Raw genomic sequence first — 22,272 nt, forward strand, 5'->3', positions numbered from 1 at the left:
ACCCTCGAACTTACATCAACTTTAATCCTTTTTTTCTACCCAATCATTTACCAGAAGACATATATGGCTCATTAAGGGGAAGAATGATTGAAAAGCAAGTTCCTTTAATAAATGAATAGTAAAATGTATTTTTATTGCTGAATAATAGCATGATAGCTTCAGTTTGGTTTTCATTTAAACCTAGTTTGTGAGGGTATCTTTTTTAGTGTGAAGCCTTCAGCAGGATAACCCTGTCTGTGTGTCTGCATTTCTTCAGCAGATGACCTATCATTTTAAAAATAAATAGGACATAATTTTCACATATTATATGAACTGACCATGGAGCTGCAGCCTTGTTGGGAGGAGTTGGTAGGTCTGCTTGCTTCTGCTAAACTTATAAAACAACTCATTAGCAGCACCGTCAGAAATCAGAGAGACAAATTTGAGCAGGAAATATATATAAACAAAACAGCTCCTGTATCAGTTAAAATGACAGAGACTTACCTGATGCCTAAGCATCCATCTGGAATCCTCCATGGTGATCTCTATGACTCTTTTGGGAGCAGGGTTGTTACTTGTTAGATGTCACACACGACACTATTAAGACTGTGGCTGCCACACAGGGAAGCATCTGCGTTCAAACACCAAACTCATGTGGTCTAAGTGATGTTTCTGTGAAGGAGGAAATAGGGAAAACTGACCTACCTTGGCTGGGCAGAGTAGGGCATTAGACTCAACAGTGTCCACATTTTCATGGGGACCTGGTGGTGGGTAAATTGTGTGCCAGGTATGAGCCCAGTTGTCCACATTAGCACAACTGAGGAAAGATCAAGGTGAGTATGTTCTTCCACCATTTTTGTGAATAGTCTCAGAAGCTGATTGTAGAAGCTAGTATTTTTGTGTATCAGGGGAAGCTTTTTTTGTTAGTCTACATTCCATATTCAGCAGATCCCTCTGAGCAGTGTGAGGGACATCATCTAATTTATTAACTATACCTGATTTTAAACAAACTTTACTTATTTTCAGTTACTTGCTTCATGCTTGTCCTTGATAGCATGTATAGAAGGTTATGGCTTGCCCCTCTTAAATGAATTACATTCACTTATACTCACCATTACCGAAACCACAGTTTGGAGCACAGTAAAAAGTTTAATCATTTATAAAGTGACTGACTGCTGCTTAGATTCTAATGGGTCCCTTGGTGGAGGGGGTGAGAAGGTTCGGCATCATCAGCACAGACACTAAGAATCCATTGAAGGCAAATAACGAACTCCCTTATTCAATAACAGGGAAGCCCTTATATACCCTCCTCCCAGTGCCTAGTCTGTGTGGTCATCCCTCATTGGCTGGGCATGATCAGGAACTTAGACAGGGACTATTGCTAGGTTCTCAGGCAGACTGCATGATCAGGAACTCTGACAGTGACCAGGAACACTGATAGTTCCTGTTGCTAGGCCCTCAGGCAGACTCCAGGTTGGCTCTTAAGGAAGTATATTATGTGCATGCCTTGGCTACTGGTCTGAGCCAGTTTCCTTGACCTTATGTTCCTTTCCTACTACAACTGACCATTATCTTGCAGGTCTTAATCATCTTCTACAATTTATAACAAGTTCATAGTTTATATAAGATTAGAATTTTACAGTTTTATCCCTGTCAATCTGAGTCTTAAAATTTTGAATTGAAAATTTAATTGAAGATCCTTTAGCATCAAAGTAAAACCTTAAACCATAAATACAGTCCACATTGGACAGTTTTGGCTTCTTTGTCAAAAATCAGATGTTCATAGGCATGTGGATCAATGTCAGGTCTTCAATTTGAATCTGTTGGTCCACATACTGGTTTTTATGCCAATACAAAGCTGTTTTTATTACTATAGCTCTATAGTAGAGCTTGAGGTCAGGGGTGGTGATGCCTCCAGAGGTTTCTTTATTGTACAGGTTTGTATTAGCTGTCTTAGGTTTTTTTGTTTTTCCATATGAAGTTAAGTACTGTTCTTTCCAAGTCTGTGAAGAATTGTGTTGGGATTTAACGGAGACTACACTGAATCTGTAGATTGCTTTTGGTAAGATTGTCATTTTAACGATGTTAATCCTACCTATCCATGAGCATGGGATACCTTTCCATTTTCTGATATCTCCTTCAGTTTCTTTCTTCAAAGACTTGAAGTTCTTGTGATACAGGTCTATCACTTGCTTAATTAGAGTTACCCCAAGGTATTTTATATTATTTGTGGCTATTGTAGGGGATGTTTTTATTACTATAGCTCTATAGCAGAGCTTGATTTCAGGGATGGTGATGCCTCCAGAGGTGGCTTTGCTGTACAGGATTCTTTTAGTTATCCTGTGTTTTTTGTTTTTCCAAATGAAGTTGAGTATTGTTCTTTCCAGGTTTGTGAAGAATTGAGTTGAGATGTTGTATAAGGATTGCATTGAACCTGTAGATTGCTTTTGGTAAGATTGCCAATTTATCTATGTTAATCCTACCAATCCCTGAGTGTGGGATATCTTTCCATTTTCTGATATCTTCTTCAATTTCTTTCTTCAGAAACTTAAAGTTCTTGTTGTACAGGTCTTTTACCTGCTTAGTTAGAGTTACCCCATGGTATTTTATATTATTTGTGGCTATTGTAAAGGGCAATTTTTCTCTGATTTCTTTCTCAGCCCATTTATTATTTGTATATAGGAGGGCTACTGATTTTTTTTGAGTTAATCTTGTATCCTGCCACATTACTGAAGGTTTATCATCTATAGGAGTTCCCTAGTAGAAATTTTGGGGTCTCTTATGTATACTATCATATCATCTGCAAATAGCAAAAGTTTGGCTTCTTCCTTCCCTCTTGTATCCCCTTGATCTTCTTTTGTTGTATTATTGCTCTGGCTAGAACTTCAAGTAGTATATTGAACAGAAATTCAATTCCTGATTTTAGTGGATTCACTAAGCATTTCTCTCTATTTAATTTGATGTTGGCTGTTGGCTTGCTGTAAATTGCCTTTATTATGTGTAGGTATGTTCCTTGTATTCCTGATCTTTCCAAGACTTTTATCATGAAGAGGTGTTGGATTTTGTCAAAGGCCTCTTCAGCATCTAATGAAATGATCATGTGTTTTTTTCTTTCAGTTTTTTATATTGTGTATTACCTTGACAGATTTTCTTTTTTTTTTATAACTAGCTTTAAGTTTTTTAAACTAATGCAAAAAAAGTAGCATCTGCAGATAAACATTGGCTAGTAGAACAACTGCTACATTAAAATCAATGTGTATATTATATCTATTTTTTTCCATTTTTCTTTGTTAAAAAATTTCTACTTACTCTACACATCACCCACAGATCCCACCTCCTCCCTCTTCCCATCTCCCAGGACACCCTCCCAAGCCACCCACATCCCCATATCCCCCAATCAAGGTCTCCCATGGGGAGTCTGCATAGCTCAGCCCACTGAGCCTAGGCAGGTCCAAGCCCCTTCCCACTGTACCAAAGCTGCTCAAGGCACCACACCACAGGTACCAGATTCCCAAAAGCCTGCCCATGCACCAGAGATGAATCCTGATCCCCCTGCCTGAGTGCTCCCCAAACAGTTTGAGCCAAACAACTGTCTTCCATATACAGGGGGCTTAGTCCAGGTCTGTGGGGGCAACACAGCCACTAGCCTACAGTTCACGAGCCTCCAGTACTGTGACCGGTCATCTCTGCACTTCTACCCATCATGACCTTGACATTCCCTGCCTGCAGAATACCTCCTCTTTCTCAGTGATTGGATTCCCTGAGCTCAGCCTCTTGCCTGGCCATGGATCTCTGCATCTGCCTCCATCAGTCACTGGACAAAAGCTCTATGATGATAGTTAGGGTATTCACTAGACCGGTCACCAGAGTAGACCAGTCCAGGCACCATCATCAGCAGTCCAAGGTGGTGACATTGACAGATTTTCATGTGTTGAACCATCTTTGCATCTTGGGATGTAGCCTACTTAATCATGGTGGATAATTTTTTTGTTGTGTTCTTGGAGTCAGTTTGTCAGTATTTTATTGAGTATTTTTGCATTAATGTTCAAAATGTCCAAAATGAGACCTGCTATTATTACTATGCTAAATAGACATATATATTACCTGCTTCTTCAGTTCTTATCTTTATATAGACAGTTCAATGCATACTTCTTTCATACCTTTTCAGAGAAGCTTCATTTTCCAATAACTGGTGGTTATTACATAGACCTATAAGTAAGTGGTCACCAACCAGATAATAAGAGACTGTGCTCAGCTCTACATGGGGCATGTTTATCATGCACTTTTTCCCCAAAGCTCAGAGACCATGTCAGAAGACAGGAAGACTTTTCTAAGAGTCAAAAGTAGTGCATGATTTGGGGTGAAATTATTCCTTACATCACATGGTCACGGCACACACGAACCTACTGCACAGGACCTGCAGGAAAAGACGCTAAACACATTAATGGGATAGAGGATTGTGAATACCATTCTGCCTGAGGAGCCTTTGGCATTTGGTAGCTTCTGGGAACGAGAAATACAGTATTCTTTAGGGTGTAAACACCGAGAAGATCCCCATACTGCAGCAAAAGGCCTTACTACAATGTATATGCTGGTAATGCAGAGTGGACTCTATGGGGAATTACAGGGAATGCACTTGAATTTGGGTGGAGAAAGTGTCAGGAAAGGTAACGGAGGAAGACGTGGTAATGGGGGTGGTGCAGATTTGATGAAGACATATGCTATGCACATAAGGTATTCTCAAGTAATTTAAGCATACATACTCTGCTAAATGGAGTGGAGAAAAATTGAATCTAGTATAAAAATAAAGAAAAGAAGATGAGGACTTGCAGAAAGGAATCCCCTGTCCTTAGTAATTGTAGACTGCCAGCTGAACATATGGAGGGAGGTCAGCTGACAGTGTGGATTTTGTCTTTTTTTTGGCTTATGTTGTTCCTGAGTCTTTATTAGATAAGAGTATGATGTCCACCAGCCTGTGCTCATAGGCACCATTTTCCCACTGGAACATCAGAGCCATGTAGCCACTTTGAGCTGTGAATTCTGACAACTAGCAAGATTTTCTCATTCTTTGGGACTGGGAAGCCACCATATCATGAGAACATTACAGGCGCTGACACTTGAAAACCTGTTCAGTATTAATCACCAGGCGAGAGGGCTGCTGTGTGACTCTCAGACTGACAACATGATGTCACAGTCTTGGCCTTCACTGCAATGACCAACAGGTTTGCAATTCTGTATTTTTTACTGACCTCATGGGCTCAAAGGTTTCATTCAAACCCCAGGATAACTCTTTAGTGAGAAGCCTGTTTTGTGGTTGCCCAGGACTGGGCTCTCGTTCTTATACCCTTCCTGGAATAGCTTGCCTGCTGCTTGGTTCCTTCGGTCGATAATTTTCCTGCAGTCCTTCTCTCTAAAATACACGTTCTTTACTTTCTATCACTCAAGACATGTGACAGACTAAATACAGTGCTCATAAAAATATCTCAGACAGTATATTTTGATCTTTCTGCTCCCCAGCACCTCAATATTTAAGATACAATTTTATCATTTCCTCTTTGATTTTCTACCTCCAATTCTATCCTGTCCTCCCAGTCCCACTCTCTCAAATTAATTTTGTTTTATCATTTTAATGAAGAAGGATGCACATGTATATAAATACATAAGTACACAAATATAACCAGCTGAAACAATTGTTTCATGTAGAGTATTACTTTTGTGCCATAGGAAAATCCTCAGGCCTCAGATCAAACAGAAGAAGAGACAATTCATTCTAGAACCAAATTTGAGTGACTATGGCTGGTGAACACAGATTTGGCTGACCCCAGATTCCATGTTCCAAGGTGGGGGCAGTTTCAGGAAGTTTTTGTAGTCAAATATAAGAAATTTGTAAATCAAAAGATTAGTGAAAACAACAGAGAGGAAGTCACAGGCAAGATGGGAAAACTTCTCCCACGGGCCCAAGATGCTATGCAATGTCTTTTTTAGCTCTTAGGTTGTTGGAAGTCAGTTGTCTGATAAGTTAGTAGCTTTCAAAAGTATTTAATTAACTAGTTATAGGAGGTTAGCTCACCTGCAGACATTTCCAAGAAAAGGCTGTTCAGGGTGCTACAGTTAGCCTGGAATAAGTTAATGAGTCTCTAGACCTACAACACTTCAACCTTCCATATCATAGAAGTTCTATTCAGTCAGTTTGCAGACACGGCTCTTTCCAGGGATTCTCATGTATGCATTTATAAACATGCATACAATTATACACATGTATGCATTTATACAATCTATGAATTTGGACACGTGTGCATTTATACATATGTATGTACTTATACACAGGCATGCAATTATATTCACGTGTATGCATTTATACATATGCTTATACCTGTACACATGTATACATTTGTACACATTTATGGTTTTGTACACAAGTATGCATTTATAGAAATTCATACATTCATACTCAAGTATTCTTTTATATATACATGCATTTATACACATGTATTCCTTTATAAGCATTCATATACTATAGTATGCATATACTTGCATATATTTATACATATGTATGTATTTATAAACCTGCATGCATGTATACTCATGCATACATTTATATACACATATGCATTTTTATACGTGAATACATTTATACACATCTATGTATTTTTACAATATATACATTTATATACATGCATACATTTGTATACATGCATTAATTTATACACATGCATACATTTGTACACATAGATGCACTTATGCACACATATTCATTTATACACATGCATACATTGATACACATGTATACATTTATACACAGGCACATACTTTTACTGCTGAATATTTGGTATTGGATAATCCCTGGGGAAGAATAATTTCTCCCTCTCTCGATAGCTGTCAACTGCCAGGTTTTGAACAACAGATTCTCTCTTAACATAGCATCTAGCCATAGATGTCAAATTAACACATTGTAAACTGCATTCCTCTTTCTGTCTTCAGGTCGCTAGGTAGATTCTGCTTCAACTGAACCCAGGGAATTTGAGCCCCATGAATTCTCTTGCTTGTTTCCAGTGGGACTAGCCAGGTTCCCATCTAACCCAGGTTTAGAAAATAGCTCCTGGGACCACTCTCCAACCAAATGACATGTGTGAGACAGTTCAGCCCAACTTCCTGCTTCCAAAGATTCCTTTCCTCTCATTCTGAGCACTTTTCACTGCTTTCATTATTTGGGAGCTCTTCCCCTTTTCATATTCTATTTCCACTTACTTCGATTCTTTCACTGGCTTACATAGGAGACTTGACTCATTCATGTAATCTGCAAGATTAGCGGAAATACTCTTTTCTTTCTTTATTAGTTTTTTGATTTTTGTTTTTCATTTTATGTCTATGAGTGTTTTCCCTACATGTCTATCTGTGTACCATGTTTGTGCATTCTGACTGAAGAGGCCAGAGGAGAACACATAACTTCTTAAAACTGGTGTTGCACACTATTGTAACCCAAAGAGTACCTGCTTTGACCTGTTAGAGCGCTCCCCAAGAACAGCAAGTGGTCTTAACCTCTCAGTCACTTCTCAAGCCCCAGAAGCACTTCCAAAAAGGTTTATTTATTTTTATGTCAGATGTTTGAGTGATTTCCTTATTGTATATGTGTGTATGCCACATGTGTGCCTGGGGCCCAAATATGCTAGAAGAGGAGCTCCTGGCTGGATCGACAAATGGTTCTGAGCCACCATGTAGGTTCTGGGAATTGTAGCAAGGTTTTTCTACAAGAGGAGGCAGAATGCCTAATGCCTAGCTCTTTGTCTATCTCCATAAGAAACACTTTAACACTAGGTGTGCATGCAAACAAAATTATTATACTTTTCAATAATGAGTATGAAATCAAATCATTACAAAATAAAAAGATATGAAGCTCTTATTCACAATCCTAGAGAAAACATTAATGACTCTTCCCTTGCCCAATGCTTCCATGAATAGAAACATCATAAGCACCATGTACTCAGCAGCCATAGGACACAGACAAGTGACACTAAATCCACACTATGCTCTACAAGAAACCAAGTACTGAGACTTCATGAGTCTCATGATGTTTCTGAGCTGTCAGGGGCTCATTCACACAAGCTTTATGTGTCAGGAAAGAAGTCAGGACTTAATGACCTCTAATTTCCTGAATTTGCTAAGGAATTACTGAGAATAGTGGCCTGACTGTGTACAACATTCTGCCCCTCCTGTTTAGAGAGAGATGGAAAAACTATCAATATTTGCTGACCTTCTACTTTGCCATGGAGGAGATTAATAAGGATGCCAACCTGCTACCCAATGTGACCTTGGGTTTCCACCTCTACAATGCCTTTAACTCCCACCAGAGAACCTTGGAGGGCCCTCTGATGTGGCTGTCTGGAAGGAGTGAGTTTATTCCTAACTACAAATGCAAAACTCAACACAATGCTCTTGGAATCATTGCGGGAACCAGGCCTGAATTTTCTGCTGCAATTGGAACACTTTTAGAGCTCTACAAAGTTCCACAAGTAAGTTGGCAAAGTTTTGGTGTCCACAATCACATAGGGAATCTGACCAAAAGAAAATGGAGAAGTTGTCTATGCTTCCTGCTGGTGATTTCAAATGTAAGTGAAAGAATTACATGGATCCTGCTATGATCAACAGTGGAGTGTGATGAAAAACATGAGCAGTAAATACTGTGGATTTCTAAGAAGATCACTTAGTAATATTCATGATTCTATCTCCAGTCATTGGCAAGATGTACTTGGCAGCTCATAGCTGAGTGCTGTTCATAAGTAAAACATACAACCCAGATAACTAACTGCCCAAGCTGGGGTATAAACATATAACTATAAGTTAACCCTGTGTTCGATGACTGACAGAGAAATAGTAAGTTCAGGACATGTAAACAAATCTGGGACAATCCTTGCGCCATAACAAATGAAAATGTTCCAAGGAGTTTAATTTTATATTCTGGAAAGTAGATCTCAGAGTACCACTCACCAAGAACATCCACGTCGATACATCCCGACAATTAGTTCTTGCCAGGCACTACTGAAGCAAAGCAACCATCAGTAGGCATCACTGCAAGTAGAGAAAATATTTGGTGAGTGCTAACTCATGGATAATCAAAATTATAAAATCAGACAGTGTAAAACTGATTATTATCACTCAGTGAAACAATTTATACATTTAATGTATCCTAAAGTAAGAAAAAATTATATACACAGGAATTTCCATCTATCTCATAGTTTTGCATTTTAAATTAGTTTCTTGGTAATGACTTTGTCAAACCTATCATTTGGGAAGTATGATGCAACAGTGCTTGGTGAAGTTCCCCCAGATATTCATGATTTGCTCTTTTCTAACACAGGAGCGAAATCTGTGAAAAATGTGTTATTTACATTCCTGAAGGCAGAGGTTCTAGGGAAGGTGATGTCCTGTGGTCCGAGTAAAGCACTTGGTAATGCTTCTGCAGTCTATGTCTACACCCCATACTCTGTTCCATTGTTATTGGAACAAGAGAAATCCATGGTGCCTTTAAAATCTAACATGAACAGAATATTGTTCACTCACTTGCTTCAGAGTTCTTAATAACTTTGGAGCCCATAGTACTTGACAAAGACCATATTCCATCATACAATGAGAGAGAGAGAAGCTAATATTACAGAAGACAGTCTCCTTACCAACATTCAGTTTCCTGATCTCCTTATGCGAATAATGAACTCACTTTCTCTCTAAGGGTGAGGAATCCAAATACCTAGAAACTCAGAATCCCCTTTTTTTCTGTTTGCTTCTACAGGTCACATATGGAACTTTTGATTCTATGTTAAGTGACAGAGATACATTCCCATCCCTTTACCAGATGTCTCCTAAAGACACAGCTCTAACCCAAGGGGTGACCTCTCTACTGCTGCACTTTGGCTGGAAGTGGGTAGGGCTCTTCGTGTCTGATGATCTGAAAGGAAAGGAGTTCCTCTCTGACCTGAAAGCAGAGATGGTATCAGAAGATATCTGTGTGGCTTTTACAGAAAAACTCCAGGCTAATTGGAAGTTTCAGTTAACATCTAATGTTGGGTTGGTATATTTGATCCAACATACACAAGTAAATGTGCATGTATTCTATGGTGATTTAGATGACTTAGTATTTTTCTGCGTTGTAAATGAAATCATGAACGCCAAAAGGAAGGTGTGGATCATGGCAAAGTCCCACTTAGTTTACTTAGAGTCTGAATTCTATGAAAAAAACGATTTTATGGACTTTTTTGAAGGAAGCTTCTCATTTTCAAAGAAGAGAGATATCCCTGGCTTCAAGCCCTTTCTAGAGGCACTTACACCCTCCCGGTACCCAGGAGATCTTTATTTCCATAAATTCTGGATTGACAATTTTTATTGCTCACCTCCTCCTCTGCTATGTGGAAATCATAAACCCTGCCCACTGAATACATCCCTAAAGACAAAGCAGGAAATAAATGTGATGATCACTTCTGAGCCTAGCTTTTCCATATGGAATGCAGTGTATGCAGTGGCCCACACCCTCCATAAAATGCTTTTGAGGACAACAGGAATGGGATCTCATGAAGACACAAACCACGACAGGCTTCTACCCTGGCAGGTAAGCCAATCTCAAAAGCAAGGGAAGCACTTGGAACTTATTAGCACTTGAGTCACTAAAGTCAAATGTAGAACACGTTTTCATCTTATAGTAAAAATAAAAGGCAAAATGGAAAGAGTTTTTTCACAGTGGGTGTGTATGTGTCTGTAATTATGGTGCACAATTTGGGCTACTGTAGCTTTGATTTCAAGACATGAAATTTGTGTATATTTTAAGAAATGTTTTCCTTTTATGAAATGAAATTCTGTTAAAATATCCAAAAATCAATGATTGTCAAAATTAGCAAGTTCAATAATAAAAATTTACACAATTTCATGGAATATATCTGATGCCATCAGATAGAGACATAGTCACCATATCTAACAGCAGCTATTTCACATAAAATATAATATATATTTAACCACCCAAGACTATGGGGAGAAACTTTTATGGAAAATAAAAATAGCCTGCCATAACCTCAAAAGTAACTGAGAAAAAATTTGCTTTTTACAGACTATTTACTCTTAAATAAGATAAAATTGAGGAGAAATCGAAGACCATGCCTCTATCATTAAATATTATAATACAGATGGTGCTCATGAGGCTAGGCCATATCACCTTTTTATAGTTACAAGTGGGTATGTTTGGGCTTAAACCATCCTGATATAAACTTAGGACTCAATTATACCTATGAGCCTTGATGTTCCCCTTCAAATAGGTGATCATCAAGAAGTTTGTTGAACAAACTTCATTTTTATTTCATTTTCATTCAGTCTAAAGAAGGTAAATAGAAAATGAACTCTGAATGTTTAGTGTACTATGCAGTTTTTAGTATTATGGATAATAATAATATTTGACATAGACACTGACACTGTTTGTGAACATGACATCCAGAGATGTGATATCAGGTAAGTTAGTGTGTCTCTTGTACAGATAACTGAATATCTAAAAAAAACAGTTCTTTATGAAATGAGTTGTTAATTAGTTAATACAATAATGAATCTCAGAATGTGAAAAATTAACCCATTGTATTAATTTAAATACGTAATGAAATCAAGCTGGAGGGATGGCTCAGCATTTGGGGCACTTGATGCTCAGTCAGAGGACCTCTGTTTGGTTGTTAGCATGGCAGCTCACAGTTGTCTGTAACTCCAGGTATTAGGAATGTGACACTCTCTTCGGCTCTCTGCCGATATCAGGAATACAGTTTGGGAATATACATGCATACACATAGGCAATACACATAATTAAAAATAATACAAATCTAGGGACCAGAGAGGACTGTGAAGTCAGATGTAACTGCTGCTCTTGACAAGATGCAGGTTCAATTCCTAGTGTCTACATAGCAGCTTACAAATGTCTCCAAGTCCACTTCCACTCAATCCAGCACCCTCTTCTGGTCTTAACGGGCACCAGGAACATGTGTAGTGCACATACATATGTCCAGGAAGGAAATTCATACACAAAATAAATTAATATAAAAATAAAAGTAATCTTTTTAAAAATCTAGCTTAATCACAGAACATTTAGATTTTAATTTTGACTCCAATATTGTTCTTATCAAAGTTGAAAGACAAAAGTTGTGACCCAAACTGAATTAAGGATTGGAGGCAGGCAGTGAATCTATTTCCAATTTCCTGAAGTACAAATGGCATACAAAATTTCTGCATATTAATATATATTTTCAAGAGTTTGGAATTTTGCATGAACCCCTGCTAATATTATCAAGTCCAGACACTATATCTATATGTATACCTATCTACCTACCTAACCATACACACATAGGTTCATGGTGTGCCATAAAGAAGGCACACCATGTTGGTTTATAACACTTATAAACCAATAGACATAGTGTTGCTTCCATTTTGCTCCAGATTCACTCAGAAATAATCTATATTTTCTAATTAGAGACATTTTTCTCTTGCTGGGGAGAGACACAGGGCCTTGTTCCCACTAAAACATGGTCCACCCTGCACTATGTTCCACTCCTTAGACAACATTTTTCTTTGTGTTCAGCTACTTCTACATTAATTTCATAGGGAGAAAAGTTCATCTCACTGGAACAAGTGGGGGAGACAATTGCTCACATGAAGCCTCTTCAAAAAGAAAGCCAGAGTGGGGAGAGAGAAAGAGGATTGCTCTTAGGGACCACAAGTGAGAGATTTGTATGCACTACTCATACCCAATTGATGTCTCTCTCCAGCTTCATCCTTTTCTGAGAAAAATTCAATTTACAAATGCTGCTGGAGACCAAATATGCTTTGATGAGAACAAGAATCATGTGGAAAAGTATGATATACAAAATTTTAAGGGACATACAAATCATTATTCATTTCTAGTTAAAGTAGGAGAGTTTGTCTCCAGGAGTCCACGAGATCAAGGCTTGTTCATCAATGAAGTTATGATCAAATGGCCAAGCAACTTCAATCAGGTCTGGCTGAATTTCAATATTTAATATGTAGACAAATACCTGGAAAGATTTATGAGAACTGATTGTGATGTCTCTTTGAAATTTTAAATTATTTTTATATTCTAATTTCTTAGCTCCTGTTGTGAGGTTGTGTATGAATTCTCATGCATGTCACTGCCTGTGCTCGTTGAGGCCACAGTCAGCACTGGTTACCTTCCTCAGCTTTTCTTCATTCTATTTTAAACATAGTCTCTTTCTGAACCCCTTGCTTTCTGATTTAGCTGTACTCAACTGGACAGTGATACCCTGTCTCCATGAAAGCCATATTGGGAATACAGGAACACAGTTCTCCACCTCACTTTTTCTTGTATAATATTAGAGGGACCAGCCTTAATATTATACATCCCAGGGGCTCAGGAGAGAGAACTACTAACGGCGAGGACTATTATCAGGAAATATAATCTCAGCACACAGAGTTCTATAGTCCACTTGCTTTAATTCCTCTGGCATAACATCCTTTATACACAGCTTCAGTTCTGTTCTCATGTCTAGCTCCTTTCTTGCCTAATTTCTCTCTATATTTACCTACTGTCCCCTCTAGGTTCTATCTTAATTCCTTCATCTAGTTCTGTCCCTTCTAGGTTCTCATCTATCTAGTTCTTTCCCCTATCAGCTCCTCTCTCGTCTCCTTCTCTCTCATCTGGCTCTTCCTCATCTTGTTCTTCCCCATCTGGCTCTTCCTCATCTTCCATCTCGTTCCTCTAGTCCTCTCTTTTAGCCCTTCAATCTAGTTCTTCCCCATCTCAGTTCGTTCCTCTCAAGTTCTTACCCATCTAGTTCTTCCATTCTCTTTTCTCTTCTCTCCCTGTGCCCTGGAAGTCCCGGTATATAAAAGGGAGGGTCCGAGCTAAATTGTGTAAAGCTATTACTTAACGTCCACCTCTCCTAGGCGGTGTTTCCTTGTGGAATTTACCGTAAGTCAGGAGACTTGCATGTGGGCTGTTATCATTGTTAGTCCACCTGGGACTAACAATAGGCGCCCACCTGGGTGGTGTTTCCTGTAGTCCTTGAAAGTGGCCAAGGGAGATAATCTGATTCCAGAGAAAGCCTTTCCCTGAGGCTGTTCTCCAAATTACCCGGAATGTGTATGTCCAGAGAGTGCTCAGTCTACACTGTTAGTCCTTCTTGGGGAAAAGTCAATTGGGAAAGCTATGAAGGCACACATGATTTTCATAACAGAAGACAGCTGATATATAACAAGCCAAGTAACACCAAAAACTCCTTGGGATTTGGCTTCCTCTGGAGGAATTCCATGATCCCTCCAGGTAGTGACTTTGCCATAACCAGCTGAGTTCTTATGATATATTCCTGCGGCCCGCAACAACTTTTCTATATTTCCCCTTTGCATGATCAAATTCAGGACCTCATGCTTATATTGCAAGTACATTAAGTACTGAGCCATCTCCTTAGTTTTGTTTGATATCTTCAATTTAGAAATAAATCAGTCTTTTGATTTTACTTTGATATATGTATAGATATGCATATACATGTTCAGGTACATATACATATACACATAAGCACACACATATTGATGGATAATGCTGGTAGATAGAATTAGTTTAAATTGAAATTCAATTTGGGTGTGTTCATTTATGCTGCAGTGAATGAATAAATCAGCGTACATGACTGTATATGTGAGTCTATGTTTCTGTGAATATTCACATATATGCACACAATCATGTGTATAAATATATACATATTTCCTTATATATATGCATGCTGATGATTAATTTTTCCTCAAATTAAGACAACTCATACTCAAACATGCCCACAGGTTTTACAAAGAGGAAATAAATTACCAAAGTTTATGCAATTTCTCATTATAACTGATGTTTGTGAGCTGCCTGATTTGTATCCTGGGAGCTGAACTCAGGTTTCTCTGTGAGAGCAGCCTGCACTCTGAGTCACTGAGCTGGTTCTCCAGCCCCATGTACCTATTAATATGTAGATATTTATGAAACAGACACTGACTTCAAATCATGGCAAGAAGCATGTCTAAGGGAAGGACAGAAATATATTCTTGCACATACAGTTTCCAAAACTATTAATATTAAAATTGTGTTAGGAATATAGTTGTTTTTTAATATAAATACATTTTTAATTTCTTTTTTCGTCTTTTTTTATTATTGAGAAATTTTCTATTCAATTTATGTACCAACCACAGATCCCCCTCTCCTCCCTCCTCTCGCCCCACAGCCTTCCCTCCCAACCCACCCCACCCCCCATTCCTGCCTCCTCCAAGGCAAGCCCTCGAATGGGGAGTCAGAAGAGCCTGGCACATTCAGTAGAGACAGGTCCAAAGCCCTCCCCCTACACCAAGGTTGTGTAAGGTGTCCCACCATAAGCACTGGGCTCCAAAAGGCCTGATCATGCACCAGGGATGGATCCTGATCCCACTGCCAGGGGTCCCCTTATCAGTTCAACCTATTCAACTATCTCTCCTATGCAGATGGCCTCGTGTGGTCCAGGGGGGCTCCACAGCTATTAGTCCACAGTTCCTGAGTTCTCACTAGGTTGCATGGTTGTCTCTGTAGGTTTCCCCATTGTGATCTTGATGCCTCTTGCTCATAGAATCCCTCTTTTCTCTCATCAACTGGACTCCTAGAGCCTGGCCTGGTGCTTGGCTTTGAATCTCTGCACTAGTATTCATCAGTTATTAGACAAAGCCCCCCCCCCCACTGCAAGTTTGTTCATGGAGATCTCATCTCTTTCTCCTTCACAGGGTGATCCATTCATTCTTCTTTGGGTCCTCCTTATTAGCTAGCTTCTTTGGAGCTGTGAGTTGTAATTTGGTTATCCTTTGCTTTACATCTAGTGTGCACTTATGAGCAAGTACATATCAGGTTTGCCCTTCTAAGTCTGGGTTATCTCACTCAGGGTGTTATTTTCTAGTTATATCCATTTGCCTGCAAATTTCATGTTGTCATTGATTTTTTACTGCTGAGTAGTACTCTATTGTGTATATGAGCCACCTTACTTATCCATTCTTCAGCTGAGGGGCATCTAGGTTGTTTCCAGGTTCTGGCTATTATGAATAATGCTGCTATGAACATAGTTGAGCATGTGTCCTTGTGGTATGACTGAAATTCCTTGGGTACATGCCCAAGAGTGGTATAGCTGGGTCTTGAGATAGATTGATTCCCAATTTTCTGAGAAACTGCCATACTGATTTCCACAGTAGTTGTACAAGTTTGCATTCCCACCAACAGTGGAGGAGTGTTCCCTTTCCTCCATATCCTCTCCAACATAAGCTATTATCAGTGTTTTTGATCATAGCCACTCTGACAGGTGTAAGATGGTATCTCAGAGTTGTTTTTATTTGCATTTCCCTGATACCTAAGGATGTTGAGCAATTTCTTAAATGTCTTTTAGCCACTTGAGATACTTCTGTTGAGAATTCTTTGTTTAGCTCTGTAGTCCATTTTTAATTGGATTGTTTGGTATTTTGATGTCTAATTTCTTGAATTCTTTATATATTTTGGATATCAGACCTCTGTCAGATGTGGGTCTGGTGAAGATCTTTTCACATTCTGTAGGCTGTTGTTTTGTCTTAATGACCTTGTCCTTTGTCCTACAAAAGCATTTCAGTTTCAGGCGGTCCTATTTATTAATTGTTGCTCTCAGTGTCTGTGCTACTGGTATTATATTTAGGAAGTGGTCTCCCATTTCAATGCCTTCAAGACAACTTGTTGTGGGATAATGCCCTTGTACACTCATTTAATAAAATGCTGATTGGCCAGTAGCCAGGCAGAAAGTATAGGCAGAGTGAGTAGATGAGGAGAATTCTGGGAAGAGCAAAGGCTGAGTCAGGAGTTGCTAGCCAGAAATTTAGGAAGCAAGATGACCAGGCAGAACTGAGAAAAGGTACAAGCCACATGATTAAACATAAATAAGAATTATGGGTTAATTTAAATGTAAGAGCTAGTCAGTAATAAGCCTGAGCTTTTATAAGCAGTTATAATTAATATAAGCCTCTGTGTATTTACCTGGGGGACACAAGTGGGAGAGATTTGTCCCTATAGCCGGCTAGCCAGGACACAGGAAAACTTTCAACTACAACTACTTCCTACTTTTTCTTCTATCAAGTTCAGTGTAACTGGATTTGTGTTGAGGGCATTGATCCATTTGGAATTGAATTTTATGCAAGGTGACAGATATGGATCTATTTGCAGTTTTCTGCATGTTGACATCCAGTTATGCCAGCACCATTTGTTGAAGATGCTTTCTTTTTTCCATTGTACAGTTTTGATTTCTTTGTCAAAAATCAGGTGTTCATAGATGTGTGTGTTAATGTCGGGGTCTTCAATTTGATTCCATTGGTCTACATGTCAGTTTTTATGCCAATACCAAGCTGATTTTTTTCTTTTTTCTTTTTTTTCTTTCTTTCTTTTTTTTTTTACTATAGCTCTATAGTAAAGCTTGAGGTCAGGGATGGTGATGCCTCCAGGGGTTGATTTATTGGACAGGATTCTTTTTGCTATCCTGGGTTTTTGTTTTTCCATATGATGTTGAATATTGTTCTTTCAAGTCTGTGAAGAATTGTGTTGAGATTTTGATGGGTATTCCATTGAATGTGTAGATTGCTTTTGGTAAGATTGTCATTTTTACTATGTTAATCCTATCTATCCATGAGCATGGTAGATCTTTCCATTTTCTGATGTCTTCTTCAATTTCTTTTTTCAGAAATTTAAATTTCTTATCATATAGGTCTTTCACTTGCTCAGTTAGAGTTACCTCAAGGTATTTTATATTATCCATGGCTATTGTAAAGGGTGATGTTATTTGATTTTTTTCTCAGCCCACTTATCATTTGTATATAGGAGGGCTCCTGATTTCTTTGAGTTAATCTTGTATCTTGCCACATTACTGAAGGAGTTTATCAGATGTAGAATCTTTGGGGTCACTTATGTATACTATCATATCATCTTCAAGTAGCAAAAGTTTGACTTCTTCTTTCAAATTTATATTCCCTTGATCTCCTTTTATTGTCCCATTACTATAGCTAGAACTTTGAGTACTATCTTAAATAGATATGGAGAGAATGGACAGCTTTGTCTTATTCCTGATTTTAGTGGAATTTCTTTGTGTTTCTCTCCATTTAATTTGATGTTGACTGTGAACATGCTGTAAATTGCCTTTATTATGTTTAGGTATGTTCCTTGTATTTCTGATCTCTCCAGGACCTTTATCATGAATAGGTGTTAGATTTTGTAGAAGAATTTTTTAACATCTAATGGGATAATCATGTTTTTTTCTTTCAGTTTGTTTATATGATGAATTACATTGACAGATTGTTATATGTTGAACCATCCTTGCATCCATAGGATAAGGCTACTTGGTCTTGGTGGATACCTTTTTTGATGTGTTCTTGGATTCAGTTTGCCAACATTTTATTGAACTTTTTTCATCAATGTTCATGAGGGAGATTGGCCTGTAATTCTCTTTCTTTGTTGCATCTTTGTGTGGTTTGGGTATTAGGCTAACTGTAACCTCATAAAAGGAGTTTGGTAATGTTACTTCAGTTTCTATTATGTAGAACAATTTGAAGAGTATTGGTATTAGCTCTTCTTTGAAAATCTGGTAGAATTATCTGCTGAAACCATTGTTGGGTCCTGTGATTTTTTTTTTGTTGTTGTTGGTAGACTTTTTTAGACAGGATTTCTCTGTGTAGTTTTGGAGCCTGTCCTGGAACTTGCTCTCTAGTGTAGGCTGGCCTATAACTCACAGATATCTGCCTGCCTCTGCCTTCCAAGTGCAAGGAATATTAAAGGCATGTTCCACCACACCTGGCCAGATTGGGAGACCTTTAATGACTGTTTCTATATCCTTAGGGGTTATAAATGTATTTAAATTGTTTGTCTGATCTTGATTTAACTTTGATATGTGGTATCTATTCAGAAAATTATCCATTTCTTTTATAATTTCCAATTTTGTCAAGTACAGGTTTTTGAAGTATGTCATCATGATCCTCTGGATTTCCTCATTATCTGTTGCTATGCCTCCCTTTTCCTTTTTGATTTTGTAAATTTGGCTGTTCTGTCTCTCCCTTTTGGTTAGTCTGGATAAGAGCTTATCTATCTTGTTGATTTTCTCAAAGAACCAACTCTTTGTTTTCATTGATTCCTTGTATTGTTTTCTTTGTTTCTATTTTATAGATTTCAACCCTCAATTTGATTATTTCCTGGCATCTATTCCTCCTTGGTGAGTTTGCTTCTTTTTGCTCTAGAGCTTTCAGGTGTGCTGTTAAGTCACTAGTATAACCTTTCTCCATTTTCTTTATGTGGGCATTTAGTGCAATGAATTTTCCTCTTAGCACTGCTTTCATAGTGTCCCACAAGTTTGGGTATGTTGTACATTCATTTTCATTGATTAACGTTAGATTCTGATAGTCTGATAAAATACAGGAGGTTATTCCAATTGTTTTGTATCTGTTGAGATTTGCTTTGTGACCAAGTATGTTTCCAGTTTTAGAGAAGGTTCCATGGGGTGCTGAGAAGGAGGTATATTCTTTGTTGTTAGAGTGGAATGTTCTATAGAGATCTATTAAGTCCATTTGAGTTATAATATATCTTAGTTCCCTTATTTTTCTGTTATGTTTCTGTCTGGCAGACCTGTCCATTGGTGAGAGTGGGGTGTTGCCCTCTCCCAATACTAGTGTGTGGGGTTTGATATGTGATTTAAACTTTAGTAATGTTTCTTTTACATTTAGCCTGTGTGTCTTTATAGGTAAATTACTTCCATTGATATTGATGGATATTAATGACCAGTGATTGTTAATTCTTGTTATCTTTTGGTGGAAGTGTGTGTGTTTTTCTCTTCTTTGGTATTTACTGCTGCGGGGTTATGTATTGCCTGTGTTTTTATGGGTGTATCTGACTTCCTTTTTTAAAATTAGTTTTTCTTTTTTTAAATTTATTTTTTTTTTCTATTATCAGCTTGATACAGTATACATTCTTATCTTAATAGTGAAATGTTTCATTGAGACTTGCTCAGTAATTGAGTAAAAACATAACTTATTATAAGCCACAGTCATTCTAAGGTCCCCCTGCTATATAGCCTCCATGGTTCTGTGGGTTGCAGTCTGATTGTTCTTTGCTTTATATCTAGAATCCACTTATGAATGAGTACATACCATGTTTGTCCTTCTGGGTTTGGGTTACCTCACTCAGGATGATTATTTCTAGTTCCATCCATTTGCCTGAAAATTTCATGCTGTCATTTTTCTGCCTGCCTCTGCCTTCCAAGTGCAAGGAATATTAAAGGCATGTTCCACCACACCTGGCCAGATTGGGAGACTTTTAATGACTGTTTCTATATCCTTAGGGGTTATAGGTGTACTTAAATTGTTTGTCTGATCTTGATTTAACTTTGGTATGTGGTATCTATTCAGAAAATTATCCATTTCTTTTATCAAATCAAAAACATTTTCCAGGATGTACAAATTTCCTGGACATGTTTTTCTCTGCTGAGTAGTACTCCATTGTGTATATGTACTACATTTTCTTAATCCATTCTTCAGTTGACAGGCATCTAGGTTGTTTCAAGATTCTGGCTATTACAAATAGTGCTGCTATGAACATAGTTGAGCATGTATGTTTGTGGTATGATTGAGCATTCCTTGGGCATATACCCAACAGTGATATGGCTGGGTCTTGAGGTAGTTAGAGTCCCAGTTTTCTGATAAACTGCCATACTGATTTCCACAGTGGTTGTATAAGTTTGCATTCCCACCAACAGTGGAAGAGTGTTCCTTTTGCTCTACATCCTCTCCAACATTGATTGTCATTAGTGTTTTTGATCATAGCCATTTTGACAGGTGTAAGGTGGTATCTCAGAGTCATTTTGATTTGCATTTCTCTGATGATTAAGGATGTTGAGAATTTCTTTAAATGTCTTTCAGCCATTTGAGATTCTTCTTTTATGAATTCTCTGTTTAGCTCTTTAGCCCACTTTTAATTGGATTGTTCAGTATTTTAATATCTAGTTTTTTTTTAGTTCTTTATATACTGTGGAGATCAGTCCTCTGTCAGTTGTGGGGTTGACTCCAGTGAAGAATTCTACCAGATTTTCAAAGAAGAACTAATTCCAATACTCTTCAAATTGTTCCACACAATAGAAACTGACTTCCTTAGGTTGGAATTTTCCTACTAGTGCTTTCTGTAGAGCTGGATTTATGGATACGTAATGTTTAAATCTGGTTTTGTATTGAAATGCCTTGTTCACTCCATCTATGGTGATTGAAAGTTTGCTGGGTATACTAGTCTAGGCTGGCATCTATGGTCTCTTTGTGTCTGCATTACATCTGCCCAGTACCTTCTGGCTTTCAAAGTCTCCATTGAGAAGTCGAGTGTTATTCTGATGTGTCTGCCTTTATAAGTCACTTGGCCTTTTTCCTTTGCTACTCTTAATATTCTTTCTTCATTCTGTATGTTTAGTGGTTTAATTATTATGTGTTGAGGGGACTTTTTGGAGGGGTCTAATCTATTTGGTGTTCTATAGGCTTCTTGTATCTTCATAGGTATTTCCTTCTTTATGAGGGGAAAATTTTCTTTCATTATTATGTTGAATATATTTTCTGTGCCTTTGAGTTGGTATTCTTCTCCTTCTTCTGTCCCTATTATTCTTAGGTTTGGTTTTTTTCATGGTGTCCCAGATTTCCTGGACATTTTTTGTTATGACTTTGTTGGCCTTAATGTTTCCTTTGACTGAGGAATCTATTTCCTCTATCGTATATTCAGCGCCAGATATTCTCTCTTCCATCTCTTTCATTCTGTTGTTTATACTTGCATCTTTGTTTCCTGTTCATTTACTCAGATTTTCTATTTCCAGCCTTCCCTCAGTTTGTGTCTTCTTTATTGCCTCTATTTCAGTTTTCAAATCTTGAACTGTTTCCTTCACCTCTTTAATTGCTTTTTTGTGTTTTCTTTAAGGGATTTATTGATGTCTTCCAATTTTTTGTTTATCTTTCCTCAATTTCTTTAAGGGAATTTTTCATTTCCTCTTTAAAGACCTCTATCGTCTTCTTAAAAACATTTTAGAGGTCACTTTATTCTGCTTCTTTTGCATTGGGATGTTCAGGTCTTACTGATGTAGAACCACTAGGTTCTGGTGTTGACATATTGGTCTTTATATTGTTGACTCTATTTTTGCACTGGTGTATACTCATCTCTTTCTCTACTTGGTTCAGTTGGTGTCTGTGTCTGAGGGAGCCTTTCAGTTCAATACATACTCGTGGTCCAATGGGAAC

General features: G+C 38.0%; 1 protein-coding gene across 1 annotated transcript in view; it reads left to right on the plus strand.

Moving 5' to 3' along the window:
- Window positions 1-22,272, plus strand: part of LOC143270446 (vomeronasal type-2 receptor 26-like) — a 41,492-nt gene that overhangs the window by 2,268 nt on the left and 16,952 nt on the right. The window contains exons 2-4 of the mRNA XM_076560377.1: window positions 8,198-8,489; window positions 9,764-10,576; window positions 12,759-12,986. Coding sequence (XP_076416492.1) covers window positions 8,198-8,489; window positions 9,764-10,576; window positions 12,759-12,986 — 1,333 coding nt within the window. The remainder of the gene's footprint in view (window positions 1-8,197; window positions 8,490-9,763; window positions 10,577-12,758; window positions 12,987-22,272) is intronic.

This window comes from Peromyscus maniculatus, chromosome 23 (assembly GCF_049852395.1).
Source record: "Peromyscus maniculatus bairdii isolate BWxNUB_F1_BW_parent chromosome 23, HU_Pman_BW_mat_3.1, whole genome shotgun sequence".
Taxonomy (NCBI): domain Eukaryota; kingdom Metazoa; phylum Chordata; class Mammalia; order Rodentia; family Cricetidae; genus Peromyscus; species Peromyscus maniculatus.